This window comes from Macaca thibetana, chromosome 13, assembly GCF_024542745.1.
Source record: "Macaca thibetana thibetana isolate TM-01 chromosome 13, ASM2454274v1, whole genome shotgun sequence".
Lineage (NCBI taxonomy): Eukaryota > Metazoa > Chordata > Mammalia > Primates > Cercopithecidae > Macaca > Macaca thibetana.
In genome coordinates, this window is record NC_065590.1 from 43,541,124 (window position 1) to 43,557,462 (window position 16,339).

A 16,339-nucleotide genomic window follows, 5' to 3' on the forward strand; every position below is an offset into this window, starting at 1 on the left:
GCCCGGCTAATTTTTTGTATTTTTAGTAGAGACGGAGTTTTGCCATGTTGACCAGGCTGGTCTTGATCTCCCGACCTCGTGATCCATCCACCTCGGCCTCCCAAAGTGCTGGGATTACAGGCATGAGCCACTGCACCCGACCGGGTCATGCTATATATACTATATATACTCCCTTCCATAACTCTGTCTACCCCAATACAGTAGAATACTGTGGTTGCAAACAGACTCTGGAGCTAGTCTGTGTAGATCCAAAGCCTTCACCACCTGCTTGCTATGTGACCACTCTGTGCCTCAGTTTCCTCATTATAGGAATACTGATGGTACTACCTCAAAGAGTAGCTATGAGGATTAAGAGAGTTAATACATGTAAAATATTCAGAACAAGTAAGTGTTGTCTGTTGTTATCACCATCATTTTCTTCCTCATCTTTTTCTCCATCATCATCATCATCATCATCATCATCATCATCATCATCATCATCTGGTGAAATCCTATCCTTCTTTGAGGACCCACTAACATTTCACAACTTCTCTGAGCTTTCTCACAGCCCAGCTGTTCAGTCAGGATTGGGCCCCTCTTCTGTGCTGCCACATTTTTCACTCTGCTGTTTCAGTCCGTAGCATACTGTATCGCATTAGTTCAACATGCATCTGTTTCTTGATTGTAAGTGCATTGAGGTCACATAAATGTAAGGATGAAGGGCAGGCCAAGGAAGTTTGTACTATGTCTGAAATTATTTCGGATTATCAACCATATGGATACTATGGGAAATATTTTTAGTCACTCCTAATGTTAAAGAAGCTGAAGGATTTTTCCTCCATTAAAATGTCTTAAAATATTTTTCAAGCTTCATCATTCAGAAGTTTACTGGAAAGAACATTTCTTTCATGATTCTATAAATAAAATGTCCATAGTTTAAGTTATTGTATGTATTTCTAATATGTAGAATAACATAAATACAGTGTAGTACTATATGTATTTCCAAGCAAACATTTGAAAATTATATAAATTCCTTTCAAACATTTGTAAAATGTTGACCTTTTTTTCTAATGCAGACTAGCCTTCTCCCAATCAGTCTAAATCGATGAGGTAGTATTTGATTAAAAAGAAAAGTATTGATAGTGTCCATCCCTAGCCCCTGCTAGGGGGAATACAAGATGTATATTATTACCATCTTGTTTTTTCAAAAAAAAACTCCACAGAATAAAATATCTGGATCCATCATGACATGCAGATTAACATACTAAGCTGAATGCTAATGTGGTTTCAGAGTTTACTTTTAAGTAATTATGTTTCTTATAATAGTAACTATATACCATTTACCTTTCAAATTTCACTTTAATTAGCCTGTTTGTATGTAGGATATTGTAAATATTTGCTTTATATACCAAAGATGTACCACAAAATGTGCTCGTACTTAATAACTACCAACAGATGTTTCCTTTCCTTAAAAATAAAACTTAAAAAAAATGCTTAAATACTAAATAATTCTAAATATACTCAGAGCCTTAACCAAACATATGCTATTGAAAACCTAAATACTATATATATTCTTCTTACCACATTTCTCAATGTGATGACATACTAAATCCAGGAAAAGGAGTGTATTTTTCCTCTTTCTAGAGTTTATTTCTGGATGGTTAACCAAGGATACACTAGAGCATGTTTATTCTAATGGACCATATTTCAAATAACAGTTGTGGTGAATGATTCTTTTTACTATTTTTAAGGTATCTTGGTTTTATTGGCAATAGAAGATAATTAATTGGCACTTCTTTTTAATTATTTTTTAAACAGGACAGAGATTCCTTCTGCCATCAGATGTCTTTCTGCTTGACTGAACTGCACCTGTGGTCTTTGAAGAATACCTTACACATTGCGGGTAAATGAGCTCTGGATTAATTTCAATATTTTTCAAATATGTTACACCATTATAAATAAGTACTAGCAAAGGTTAGAGTCTGAATTCTCCAGCTGGAGTTGCATTCTTTCTTTATTCTTAATGAAAAACTGGTTAATGGAAAATAATTCCTTTTAATTACTCTTACTAACTTAATATTTATAGCTTGAGTTAGGTTTTCAGTTTTGAAAATTAATCTTATTGGCTTAATGTTTGTTCTGTCAAGATACACACATGTTCAATTTTTTTTCTGGGATTCTTCATAATAACATTTATATTCATAAATATGCACAGGATAGCTAATGGTAAAGGCATTTCTATTTGATATTAAAATAACATTTCAAACTTATAGCTAAGATGTACAATTATTTTCATGTTCTTTGTTTTTCACATTTTTGGGGGGGAGAATAATATGTGTGTTTTAATAATGCTTATTAACATAGGATGTAGTATACTTTATAAGAAATATCTTTTAAAAAATCTTTAATTATACAAAGTAACACTTGTATTTAGGAGAAGAATATTATTTATATCACTTAAGCATCATTATTAAGAAAATGGTTTACCTTACAAAGTATTGTTTCTTCATATCAAATATAGAATTAAGGATGATTGTGATAGTTTCATCAAGTTTATCTGCTTTAAAATGTAAATAGATTGAAATTTCAGTTAAAGTAGATTTAACATTCGTTTGCTTCCTCCTAAAACTCTTCTAAAATGCCAATAAAGGAATACAAATAAAGAAAGCATAAACCCTTTCGAGAGAGGGGACAACTGAAATTGGACAAATTTTGGAAGATGGGAGGGAAAGAGGAATTAGCAGAGCTGTAAAACCTGAATATAAATTGCCTGCAGAGGAGAGTTCCGGTGACAGCCAATTTATGACTCAAAATTCTGGAAAGATACAGAAATTTGAGGAGCCAGATATTGTAGAAGATGGTATGTATCATGAGAGCGACAGTAAAGGGACGTGAAAGTTTGCAGAAGAACTTGTGAGATACCTTTCATGCTGTGGAAATATTTAATTAAGGAGGCTCTAAAGTTGGGAACACCAGGGGCAGTGGAAGACCTGCTGAACAGAAAACAGGCATGAAATGGAAGGAAGCCTACATACTTATGGGTGAGGTCTTCTTAATCCCACTTGGTTCTGAGAATGTCATACCTATTTGTACACTTTCCAAGAAAGAAGGGGCTTGAGGTATTCCTCTCTGGAATGACTGAATGACCCTAGAAAGAAGACCTTTGTACATAGATGTTTGAGGGAATTCTTTGGTGAAATACCCTGGTCCTTGCCTGATCAGTGAAGCTCACCAGTTGGCAAGCTCTATTTGTCTACACAGGGCTTCCAATCAGTTTTTTAGTGCCTCACTTGTAAATACAAACAGAGAACTAAGGATCACCAGATATTTGAGGAATATCTTCAACAGGAAATAAAACAAAATGAATAGGTGAATGGATCTCTGAAGAAACAGAGATAATGTAGGAAGGGGGGAAAAAAGTACAACAGAGACCTAAGGAAAAATACTAAATCCATGAAGCAAGAAACAAAAACAGAAGCTTCAGAAAACATTTGAAATTATACAAATCTCTTGGAAATTAAAAATACGTTGCAGAAAAAAATTCAAAATTCAAAAGTGTAAAGAAATCTCAGAAAATAGAAAAAAGAAATCCCAAAGTGAACTTATTTTACTGCTGGTGGAAATCTTTAATTGAAATGTTTTCTTTTCTAATCATAATTCCCCATTTTTCATCTTTTTCCCTTATTCTCATATATCTAGGTTTTATGCTTCTTCAAGATGGTCAGTCTTTTAATCGCTTGACATTCTCCTAGTCCATTGGGACTTCTTCACTTATCTTCCTACCCATCTTGGACCCCATAGTTGGAAGTCTGAGCTATTCCATCTTGATCCCCTTTTACCCCTCGTCTTCTGTTCATGCCCAGCAAATGCCTTCCCTACCCCTCCGTGTGTCCTCAAGTTTTCTGTCCCTGTTCCTTCTATTCTGAGTCAGTGAATGGTTTTTAGAGAAGAATCACACAGTGGTGCACAGTAGCCCCATGGGAATAGTCTTCAACCCCAACTGCATTTTTGCAGGGCCTACCCGTTCTCTCTATTGGGACATTCTTCTGTTTAACCTTTTGTGAATCCTACTTCTTTAGGGCTCAGCTTTGTTAAGTCATTTAGAGAAGCCTTTCCTGCTATCTAGACTAAATTAGTAACCCTGTTAATGTGCTGTCATTATGCTCGATGTTTATTTTTAAAATGTTTGAAATAATCACAAACTTACAGAAAAATTGTCAGTACAGAGAATTTTTTTTCTTGAACCATTTGAGAGTTGTAGCCTGATGCTTTATCACCCCAAATACATTCATGTATATGTCCTACAAAAAGGATTTTGTCCTGCATTACTGTATAGCCATTGAAATCAGGAAATTAATAATGATGTACTTCAGTCTAAATGGACCAGTTCACCAATTGTCCCATCATTGTTCTTTTTTTAGGAAAAGGATTTTGTTACAGTGACACATTGCATTGTTACCGTGTTTCTTTAGTATCCTTCATTCTGGGTTATCCTTCATCCTTCTTCTCTTTTTTTTTTTTTAAACTTTCATGACCTTAACATTTTTGAAGATATTAGGCCAGTTATTGTGTAGGATGATCCTAAATTTGGTTGTATTTGAAATTTCCTCACAATTAGATTCAGGTTATACATTTCAGTGCATCCTATCAGGTGGTGCATAATTTCAATTTGTCCCTTTCCTGACGATATTCATGATTACCTGATAAGATAGTGTCTGCAAGGCTTCTCCACTGCGAAGTTACTTTTTTCTTTGTGATAAGTATTTCACAGGGAAGTACCTTGAAATTATGTAAATATTCTGTTCCTCATCACACTTTAAATATATTATTTTATATGATCAATTTATTTTATCTCTGTGGATTCAAGTTTTCCACTTTATGCAGTTGTAATAATATAGTCATATCATTATTTGATTTTATTTCATTATTTATTTTGATGTTTAAATTGTCCCTGATGTGGCCAGAGGGACCCTCTTCAGGCTGGCTTCTGTGTCTTTTTGACATGTCCCTGTTAAAATTGGAGCACTTTAATTCTTTCTGGTACAACAAATGTTCCAGACTCATGTTGTAATTTCCTCTTCCTAGCCTAGGAATCAGTCACTTCTCTAAGGAGCTTTATTCCTTTTAGAGGGTAAGGGTGTCTAGAAGCCAAGTTCTGCTTTAGGTGCACTCATTATTGGAGTATTGCTGCTCCCAGGCCCTCTTAGTGGACAGAGCTTGCAGAATGTATGTGTGTATGTATACACACATATTTACATCCACATTTATTTCTATATCTATCTATCTCTCTATATTGAAACCATGAGTTCACACTGGTACATCTCATTCCTATCTACCACCATAGGGTTCATTCTAATTTTCTCCCTTTCCATATTTGTATTTTTCTTCTCAGACAATGGGAAACCTAGAGCTCCCCTATTTTTTATTTATTTACTTAATCAGTCACCCTGTTTGCAGTCAATCCACTATCTCTGTGGCTGCTCCTTCCCCTGTATGGATACCCTTCTCACCCCATGTGGATTTTATATACCATGTTGGGCTGCCCCCATATGTAAATGTTCTCCTTACCTTGTTTAGCCTCTAATACCCACACCAGGCCGTTGCTTCATGAGAATGTTCTTACCCTGCTGGAGTTCCAACACACCGTGTCAGGCTGACTCTCTGAATGGACACCTTCCTCATCCAGCTCTGGCACCCATTGTAGGGCAGGTTTTCTTAACTGGATGCTCTCCTTATTCTGCTTGCGTTTTGACAATCCCACTCTGGGCCAGATGCAGTAGGTCAGACTTGTGCAAATAATTCAGGATTCTTTATGATCTTCATAGTTCTATTCTAGAACTTGTGGCATATATTTGGATGTATGGAATGATGGGTATAATTATAGGGTGGAGGCCGGGCGCGGTGGCTCAAGCCTGTAATCCCAGCACTTTGGGAGGCCGAGATGGGTGGATCACGAGGTCAGGAGATCGAGACCATCCTGGCGAACACAGTGAAACCCCGTCTCTACTAAAAAATACAAAAAACTAGCCGGGCGAGGTGGCGGGCGCCTGTAGTCCCAGCTACTCGGGAGGCTGAGGCAGGAGAATGGCGTAAACCCCGGAGGCGGAGCTTGCAGTGAGCTGAGATCCGGCCACTGCACTCCAGCCCGGGCGACAGAGCGAGACTCCGTCTCAAAAAAAAAAAAAAAAAAAAATTATAGGGTGGAATATTTTAATAGAGATACTGTCTGCATATGTAGTGCCTATGGTTCTTAGATTTTAAAATAGCCTTTTTATTGAAGTATAATGTATGTACTGAAAAGTGTAAAGATCATAAGATTATGTTGTGAACCATCAGAATGTGAAAACACCCATAAAAATCACTATCCAGGACAACAATTAAAATATCAGTATCCAAGAAGTCCTACTCATGATTTTTCACAATAAATCCTTATTAGATATATTCAGTCTAACCAGTAGACATAAACTGCATTCTTTAAAATTGTATGCCTCTACTAATGGCATGATGAATAAAATAGAACTTTAACAAGTACACGCAATTGACTATTTTGAAAGACTATATTTGAAAAGTTAATTATAGCAGTAATACTTTTTTTTGAAGTTTTATCATTCAGTTTCAGAAAGTCTGGAGCAGTCAGTCACTAGGGGGCAGCCTGTACTGCTTCCACCTATACTCTTTATCCTTATGTTAGTAACTGAGAATTATTTTGTATGGAAGAAAACAAATGTTCCTTCAATGAAAGAAATATTTTATTATTCATAGATATGAAGAAAATGGACAAAATTATTTTGTTATCTTATATTTAAATTGGAATAATTCCTTGGTTAAATGAATCTTGACATCTGGGAAGCCCAACTTTTCTTCTTAGGTAGCCCCAGCAAAGTGTCCGAATTTAGGTTTAGAAGGGGTTTTCCCTGCCTAAACAAGTTTCAGATAATAATTTATCCAAACCTTCCTCTAATCTTCCCTTTCTCTTCTGTGGATTTCTCCCAAATGCCATAGGATAAGAATTAGACTCTTGAGCTAAATTGGAGAAAAGAAAACCACAGCTCAGAATCCAACAGGGCATTTTCTTCCATCCACTGATTTCATTTGGCATTGCTTAGTGGCAGTTCCTTTTGGTAGCGCCCTGTGAAAAATATCAGAGGATGTGTGAAAGAGAAAACTTGGTCTTTCTTGATTTCAGTTCTTTACTAATCTTTTTCTCATGCCATTCTAGTTTTGTGTAAATCTTTTCTCATTAGATTGATAAACTTTCCAGTTTCTGCATATCCCTAGAATACATGAACTCATCTCCAGATGCTTTTGAGCCATTTTATTTCTAGTAACATAAGGAGACTGTTTCTGCTTTTTTCCCTACCCTTCCCCTAATATAGTATGGCTTGGCTTCTTATTCTCGGGGACTTTTTAATCATAATTTAATGTTATTTCTTCCTTTCTATAGATAGAAACATTGGGATTTACCAGTATTATGACAAGAAAGATCCACCAGGTAAAGTACCTATTCTGTGCAATTAATTTTTATTAACTAAGTATTCTAAACCATGAAATACTGACCATTAAAAACGCTCTTCTTATGAGCTTTAGATAAATTCTAGAATTTTAAGAAAAGTCCGTTCAATTCTTTAGAAAAATGCTGAGGTTGATATCTATCTGTTCTATATAAAATAAAGTAGTATCGAAAAAATGCTGTAGAAGGACATGAAAATTTTCATTTTCCTGCTGATCAGGCTGATAACAGGGCAGTCTATTCACGTTTATTTATCAGTGTCCCAGTAGAGGGCATTGTTAATGCATGGGTCCTACTGATGCTGGCCTCCTGGATCCTCACCTGATATCTGAAATAGGCATTTCTGAGTGAATGATCAATTTTCTTTATCTGATTAATCCTGTTCATCCCAGAAGTTTTATGATGGGCCAAAAGGTCTTTCTAGCTAGAGTTACTTCCTGTTTTGGTCTCCGTTGAAGTGGGCTTGTGTGAGCATCCTGTGTGCTTAGCTTAGTGGTTAATAGGCTGACTTCATGGTTCTGATGACAGACTGAAGCAGCTTCTGTTCTGGGCTCTGTTGCAGTTCTCTTTCCTATCTGATGAGATTGGAAGCTCAGGATATTGGTCCAGCTGTTGTGCCCTTTCACTGCAAATTTAGGAAATATCTCTATGAAATGAAAACATCCAAATTATGGCCTTTTTTTCAACTGTCTTTTTAGAATCTAAGCATAATTTATTAATCTCAATAATGCATGTAATGTTAATAATACATTATACGTGTACATATTAAAATGTAAGGCATTATAATAAAAATAAATTCTACTTTTGTTTTTTTCTTTCTGTCCCTTCTGCTACAATATCAGCGACAGAGCATGGTAACTTAGAAGAAAAGCAGAAGCTGGCAGAGTGTAAGCTTACTTTATATTTTTTGGAATTATTATAAAACTGGAAAGTTCAGTATTATAAAATATTCATCTGGAACAAAGAGGAAACATTATTCCCTCCAAATTTCTTAAATTCCCATTACTTAGAAATATAAACATATGAGTAACAATTGTATTTGTCAGGCCTTTCGAATTTAGACCATTGAAATCTCTATTCAGTTTTGATAAAATGTATGTTTATATAAACATAAACTTTCATAATGAACTATATGTTAGTATATTTAAGATAATTATACCAAGCTTAAATTCTGATAGTAACATTTAATTATTCATACTTTGCCTAAATTAACATGTCTTACCCATTTTTAAGAAAATAATATTTGTAATATCAGTATTAGCATTTTATTCACTCTAGTCTTTTCTGATCTCCAGTATATGTTATATATATTATGGCGACAATGTAATATGGTTTTAATGACATAAATTAAATATACATTAAGATTTTTTTGGATTATAGCTAGAGCTGAAAATCCCATTTGTTCTCTTGTTTTTTAAATGGTTGAACTGACATTTAATTTAAAAAATAATGTATTAGTAGCTGCAACACAGATTTAAAAATTTGCACATACGTTCTACATCAAAATTGTTTAGAGACCCAAATTCATTTGCTGAAATAAGATATATAGCAAGTCTACTCTCAAATTTAAGTATCTATGTATACTACATATGTATATGTACATGCAACACACACATAAGCACAAATACACATGTAACTCTTGTTTGGAATTATTAATGAGGAGAATCCAAAGATGAATTCATTTTTCTGATAAAATAGATATGAGTTTAACATTTAAATTATTTTAAGCAGAACTATTTTTAATTTATTTTAGGCTAACATGATGACTCTACTAAATAATTTTATCTTTCAATTAAATTTATTTAAAGCAAAACAAAGGCTTATCATTATTCAATTGTGGTGTATACTTTAAAGAGAACTGTTTTAAATTAAAAAGAGCACTATTAGGGCCTAATTTGTTAAAACTTGGATTTCCCTCAGATTTTTCCATAGTTTTAAAATGTGGAGCTTTAATGCCTAACTTCATATATTTTTATGTACAGTTTTATTTTTTATTTCTTTTCATTTTATTTGCTCATTATATTCATTTACTCATGATAATTTTTTTTTTTTTTTTTTTTTTTTTTTAGGTCTGAGTAGGTTACTTGTAGAATTTAGAATTTCTTTTGGATTCAACATTTAATTATTTACATGAAAAAGTTAGCAAAGAGTACATCATTTACCATGAATTACTTGATTCACAAGCCTAGCAAACTTTCCCTGGGATTCTCCAAGCCTTGTTGGTTGTCATCGTAAAATTATGATTAGGGAGATTGTTTTGTGGTAAAAATCCTGTTCCTATGACAAAGCCTTTCAAAAGGCTGTCATTTGATGATGGAAATGAAGGCCACTTCCTCTCAATTATAGAGGTGTTTTATTTTAATCTTCCTAAGGCACACTGCTAAGCAGAATTTCCTTTTTAAATCTTGTTTAACTAACTGTAGTACATGTTTTATTTGCCAGCACGAGATTATCCTTGGACGCTCAAAAACAGACGCCCAGAAAAACTCCGAGACTCACTCAAAGAGTTGGAGGTATCTTTCAAAAAGTTTCAAAAATGGCAACAAACAAATCTGTTTTTAAAACATCTTTCAACAGCTTTAATTTTCATAAAGGATCAACTCTCATGGTGATGATAGCTTTGCTTTTGTCCAGTGATGAGTTCCAAAACAGTTGCATCTTTGTGTGGCATGTTGATCTTTTTTTGCTTGCAAATCAGAGGCACTTTAACTGATAATGACAATGTGTATAGCCAACTATGCTCTCTCTTTTTCTGTTGTACTTCAGGAGCTGATGCAAAACAGTCACTGTGTGCTGAGCAAATGGAAGAACAAATATGTCTGTCAGGTAAAATGGTTTGACAAGCCTTTGCAGTGTTTAACCAATGGAGCTGAAAGCTATGTAGTAATTGGTATTCTTGTGTTATGTTAGGTAATAGACAAAAACTTTTTTAGCAGTGGTTATTTCATAGTTTGAGTTCTACTTGTTCTAGAGCTAACATTAGACAGATTGACACAGGCCACCAGGCTCATTAATCAGTATTAATCAGTATAGTTGTACTGACATACAAACACTAATAAAAATCTTTTCATATTGTATTTTTTTGTTTGAAGTTGTCTGAATGCTGTAGTAGATGTTTGCTGGCATAGATTTAATAATATTTTTGAGTGAAGATGAAACCACAGGGCAAAAGACTTTTTGGCATACTATTCTTGTAAGCATTTGTGAATATCATTGCTTACGCAGATCAACAAGCCAACTACACACAGTTAGACCTATGATAACAAGACATTTGGTCCTACTTTTTGAACCCTCTAAGCTGTGATGTTTACTATGGTAGCCACTAGTCATATGTGACTGAATAATTAAATAAAATAAAAAAATTAGTTCTTCAGTTGCACTACCCACATTTAAGTGTTCAATAGCCACATGTTATCATATTGGACAGTACAGATACAGAACATTTCCATCTCAGACAGTTCTATTGGACAGTAGTGTTAAGGCCTGGACAAATGATCTAAGTATTGAATGGGTAGATTCAGGACATAATAATTAGTGTACACTGATTACAAGATAATGACAAATGCTTTAGCTTTTCTGATAGGCTTAAAAAGTACTATATGTCTAGAAAAATTTAATATACTTGTGATAAAAAGAATAATTATTAGTCATCTGTGGAATTGAAGTTGCATTAGTTCGAATAATAATTGTAACTGATATATTGAATCAAATATTCCTATATTAATTTAAATTATTTTTTACAATGTGATTTATTTTGTGTAATCATTCTTGTTTGTAGTTTAGGCCAATAGCTCTATTCATAAAGCTACAACATCAAATTTGTAGCAATTATAAACAGATCTTAATCTACTACTTGAATATATACTATCATTTTTGTGGATTCTAGTTTTTCCTCGTTTTTTGTCTAAACTAGTCTACCTTTACTCATGGAGGCAACTAGTTACCTTCTCAACTGGCATAAATTTTTATTTTTCAGAGATCTTTTACGAGGGTGAATTAGCATTTTTAGAATCATAGTACTTAAATTTGCCTTAGGTTACTATTTAAAAGGATGGAATTTAAAAAAATTATAGCTTATTTGCATAATAGTACATTTCAATCAGATTTTAAAACTTGAATGCAAAATATGCTCTAGAAAGTTTCAAACTTAGTACAACTCAAACTTGTAGTTTTTAATGCCATTACTCACGTTAAAAACAGGCTCAGAATTATTTGACTGGAGGGCAAGCCTGCCACCTATAGTAAGAGGCATGTCTCATGGCCTCCACCCTTACCCATCACACAGGGTAAATTGCAACATGTTGGGCGTCTTAAAATATGCAGTGGAGCATCCCAATAGACAATCCTTTTTAGATAGGGTTTAATGAATTTTAATTTAATAGTAATTTTGTGTGTGTGTCTGATGAAGGGATGTCTGGAGAAGAATGTCCCTCACTATTATATTAATTCAACTCAGAAAGGGAGTTTTCATGATGAAATATATGTAAAATTACTTTTGTAATTTACAGTAATCTAATTGGTTAATTAGGCTGGTGTACTAATGAGTCTGCTTTTTTTTTTGAGATGGAGTCTTGCTCTGTCACTCAGGCTGGAGTGCAATGGCGCGGTCCCTGCTCACTGCAACCTCCGCCTCCTGGGTTGAAGCAATTCTCATGCCTCAGCCTCCCAAGTAGCTGGGATCACAAGTGCGCGTCACCATGCCTGGCTAATTTTTGTATTTTCAGTAGAGACGGAGTTTCACCTTGTTGTTCAGGCTGGTCTCAAACTCCTGACCTCGTGATCTGCCCACTTTGGCCTCCCAAAGGGCTGGGATTACAGGTGTGAGCCACCGCGCCCGGCCCGAGTCTGCTTTTAACATTTCTAACAGGACTTATCTTTTTTGGTTGTTCTATTATATTCTGTGCTTCATTTCTATGATTATAAAGATATTTCTAAAACAGACCTTATACTCTCAGCACATGCTTGATGTGATATACTTTCACAAGATAACTTCACCTCCACACTGCCCACAGGTCTAGGTTAGTCTTCACATATTTAAAGTCTTTGAGAGACCTCCTAACATTATCCGTTTACTTCTTCAGTTTCTAGTTAAGACTGTTAGCTAGTTCTTCTAAAAATCTATGTGTGTTCTATTTCAAAAGATCTCTGTTATAACAATAAATTAAAATGTTGATGTTTAAGCTACATTAGTAGCATAAGGAAATGACCCCCTTAGCCCTTTCAGTTAATTTTTTGTTAAATTTTTCTTAGTTATAAAGTAAGTAAACCACTTCAGTAGGCTCCCCAAGGGACCTCCTTTTGTGCACATATCCAGTATGGTGGTTCCAGAGATAACATGTCAGCTGACCGCAACATAATGCTCTATAACTCTTAGAAAAGGAGTGAAAAAGTTCATCAACATCTTCATGCTAACACATTTGGACTCTTAGTCTTTTAATTTGGCTACTCTTCTGCTAATGTACATTATTTCCTCCCAAGAAATGGTAAATTTAGGATTTGCGAATTTATTTTAGTTGTCATCCCTTACTGCTTTAAAAAGTGCAATTGTTTAAAAATGAGCCAGGCAACCACAGCAACCTAAGATTTCAGAGGATGCAATCTGAGGTTGGATCTTTCTATGTGTCAAACAATGAGGATTTGTAAGTTTTCATCATATACTGAAGCTTAGTTGATGTTGTCAGTCCAATGATCTGCACATTGTACCATTTAAAAACTAATTCCCCCCACCTATAAATTCAGAATAATTTTCTTTCTTACTTTTGAGGATAGTAGTTTATTTTATTTTTCAAGATCTTTACTTATTTTTTCTCCTGTTTTTATTTTTTAATTTTATTTTTGTTTTTTATTTCCATAGGTTTTTGGGGGAACAGGTGGTGGTTGGTTACATGAATAAGTTCTTTAGTGGTGATTTCTGAGATTTTGGTGCACCCATCACCTGAGCAGTATTCACTGTATCCTATTTGTAGTCTTTTATCCCTCACCCACCTCCCACCCTTTCCTCTGAGTCCCCAAAGTCCATTGTATCATTCTTACGCCTTTGCATCCTCACAGCAAACTCCCACTTACGAGTGAGAACATACAGTGTCTGGTTTTCCATTCCTGAGTTACTTCACTTAGAATAATGGTCTGCAATTCCATCCAAATTGCTGTGAATGCCATTATTTCATTCCTTTTTTTATGGCTGAGTAGTGTTCCATGGTATATATTTACCACAGTTTCTTTATTCACTTGTTGATTGATGGGCATTTGGGCTGGTTCCATATTTTTGCAATTGCGAGCTGTGCTACTGCAAACATGCATGGGCAAGTATTTTTTTTCGTATAATGACTTCTTTTCATCTGGGTAGATACCCAGTAGTGGGATTGCTGGATCAAATGGTAGTTCTACTTTTAGTTATTTAAGGAATCTCCACACTGCTTTCCATAGTAGTTATACTAGTTTACATTCTCACCAGCAGTGTAAAAGTGTTTCCTTTTCACCACATCCCTGCCAAATCTATTGTTTTTTTAATTTTTTGGTTATGGCCATTCTTGCAGGAGTAAGGTGGTATCACATTGTGGTTTTGATTTGCATTTCCCTGATCATTAGGGATGTTGAGCATTTTTTCATGTTTGTTGGCCATTTGTATATCTTCTTTTGAAAATTGTCCCTTCATGTCCTTAGCCCACTTTTTTATGGGATTGTTTGTTTTTTTCTTACTGATTTGTTTGAGTTCATTGTTGATTCTGGATATTAGTCCTTTGTCACATGTATAGATTGTGAAGATTTTCTCTCACTCTGTGGGTTGTTTGTTTACTCTGCTGACTGTTCCTTTTGCTGTGCAAAAGCTCTTTAGTTTAATTAGGTCCCAGCTATTTATCTGTTTTTATTGCATTTGCTTTTGGGTTCTTGGTCATGAAATCCTTGCCTAAGCCAGTGTCTAGAGGGGTTTTTCCAATGTTGTCTTCTAGAATTTTTATAGTTTCAGATCTTAAGTATAAGTCCTTAATCCATCTTAAGTTGATTTTTGTATAAGGTGAGATATGAGGATCCAGTTTCATTCTACATGTGGCTTGCCAATTATCCCAGTACCATTTGTTGAATAGGATGTCCTTTCCCCACTGTATGTTTTTGTTTGCTTTGTCAGAGATCAGTGGGCTGTAAGTATTTGGGTTTATTTCTAGGCTCTCTATTCTGTTGCATTGGCCTATGTGCCTATTTTTATACCAGCACTATGCTGTTTTGGTAACTATGGCCTTGTACTATAGTTTGAAGTTGGGAAATGTGATGCCCCCAGATTTGTTCTTTTTGCTTAGTCTTGCTTTGGCTATGTGGGCTCTTTCTTGGTTCCATATGAATTTTAGGATTGTTTTTTCTAGTTCTATAAAGAATGATGGTGGTATTTGAAGGGAATTACATTGAATTTGTAGACTGCTTTTGGCAGTATGGCCATTTTCACAATATTGATTCTACTCATCTATAAGCATAGGATGTGTTTCCATTTGTTTGTATGATCTGTGATTTCTTTAAGCAGTGTTTTGTAGTTTTCCTTGTAGAGATCTGTCACCTCCTTGGTTAGGTATATTTCTAAGTATTTTTTTTTCTTTTGCAGCTATTGTAAAAGGGGTTGAATTCTTGATTTTATTTTCAGCTTGGTAGCTGTTAGGCTACTGATAATGGCAGGGCTACTGATTTTTGTACATTAATTTTGTATCCTGAAGCTTTGCTGAATTAGTTTATCAGTTCTAGGAGCTTTTTGGAGGAGCCTTTAGGGTTTTCAAGGTAAACGATTGTATTGTCAGCAAACAGTGACACCTTGACTTCCTCTTTACCCATTTGGATGCCCTTGATGTGTTGCTCTTGTCTGATTGCTCTGACTGGGACTTCCAGTACTATGTTGAATAGAAGTGTTGAGAGTTAGCATCCTTGTCTTGTTCCAGCTCTGACTGGGACTTCCAGTACTATGTTGAATAAAAGTGTTGAGGGTCAGCATCCTTGTCTTATTCCACTTCTCAGGGGAAATGCTTTCAACCTTTCCCCATTCAGTATTATGTTGGCTGTGGGTTTGTCATAGATGGCTTTTATTACATTAAGGTGTGTTCTTTCTATGCCAATTTTGCTGAGGGTTTTGTCAAATGCTTTTTCTGCATTTATTGAGATGATCATGTGATTTTTGTTTTTAATTCTGTTTTTGCGGTGTATCACATTTATTGAATTTAGTATGTTAAATTATTCCTGCATCCCTGGTATGAAACCCACTTGATCATGGTGGATTATCTTGTTATATGTTGTTGGATTCAGTTAGCTAGTATTTTGTTAAGCATTTTTGCATCTATATTCATCAGGGATATTGGTCGGTAGTTTTCTTTTTTTTGTTATGTCCTTACCTGGTTTTGGTATTAGGGTGATACTGGCTTCATAGAATGATTTAGGGAGGATTTCCTCTTTATCTTGTGGAATAGTGTCAATAGGATTGGTACCAATTCTCTTTGAATATCTGATAGAATTCAGTTGTGCATTTGTCTGGTCCTGGACTTTTTTTGTTGGCAACTTTTTATATTATCATTTCAATCTTGCTGCCTGTTACTGGTCTGTTCAGAGTTTCTATTTCTTCCTGGTTTTATCTAGGAAGGTTGTGTATTTCCAGGAATTTATCCATCTCTTCTAGATTTTCTAGTTTATGGGCATAAAGGTGTTCATAGTAGCTTGAATGATTTTTTGTTGTTGTTGTTATTTCTGTGGTATTGGTTGTAATATCTCCCTTTTGAACTTATTTTGATCATCTCTCTTCTTTTCTTGGTTAATCTTGCCAACGGTCTGTCAATTTTATTTAACTTTTCAAGGAACTGGCTTTTTGTTTCATTTATCTTG

The 16,339-nt window shown here is 34.8% G+C and overlaps 1 protein-coding gene across 5 annotated transcripts in view; it reads left to right on the forward strand.

Moving 5' to 3' along the window:
* Positions 1-16,339, forward strand: part of WDPCP (WD repeat containing planar cell polarity effector) — a 487,239-nt gene that overhangs the window by 100,457 nt on the left and 370,443 nt on the right. For 4 of the 5 annotated variants that reach the window (XM_050753476.1, XM_050753477.1, XM_050753475.1 and 1 more), the window contains 5 exons: positions 1,798-1,882; positions 7,424-7,471; positions 8,332-8,376; positions 9,932-10,002; positions 10,256-10,315. In XM_050753476.1, coding sequence (XP_050609433.1) covers positions 1,822-1,882; positions 7,424-7,471; positions 8,332-8,376; positions 9,932-10,002; positions 10,256-10,315 — 285 coding nt within the window. In that variant the 5' untranslated portion in view covers positions 1,798-1,821. Of the gene's footprint in view, positions 1-1,797; positions 1,883-7,423; positions 7,472-8,331; positions 8,377-9,931; positions 10,003-10,255; positions 10,316-16,339 lie in introns of those variants that run through there. The other variant, XM_050753479.1, reaches the window with a different exon arrangement.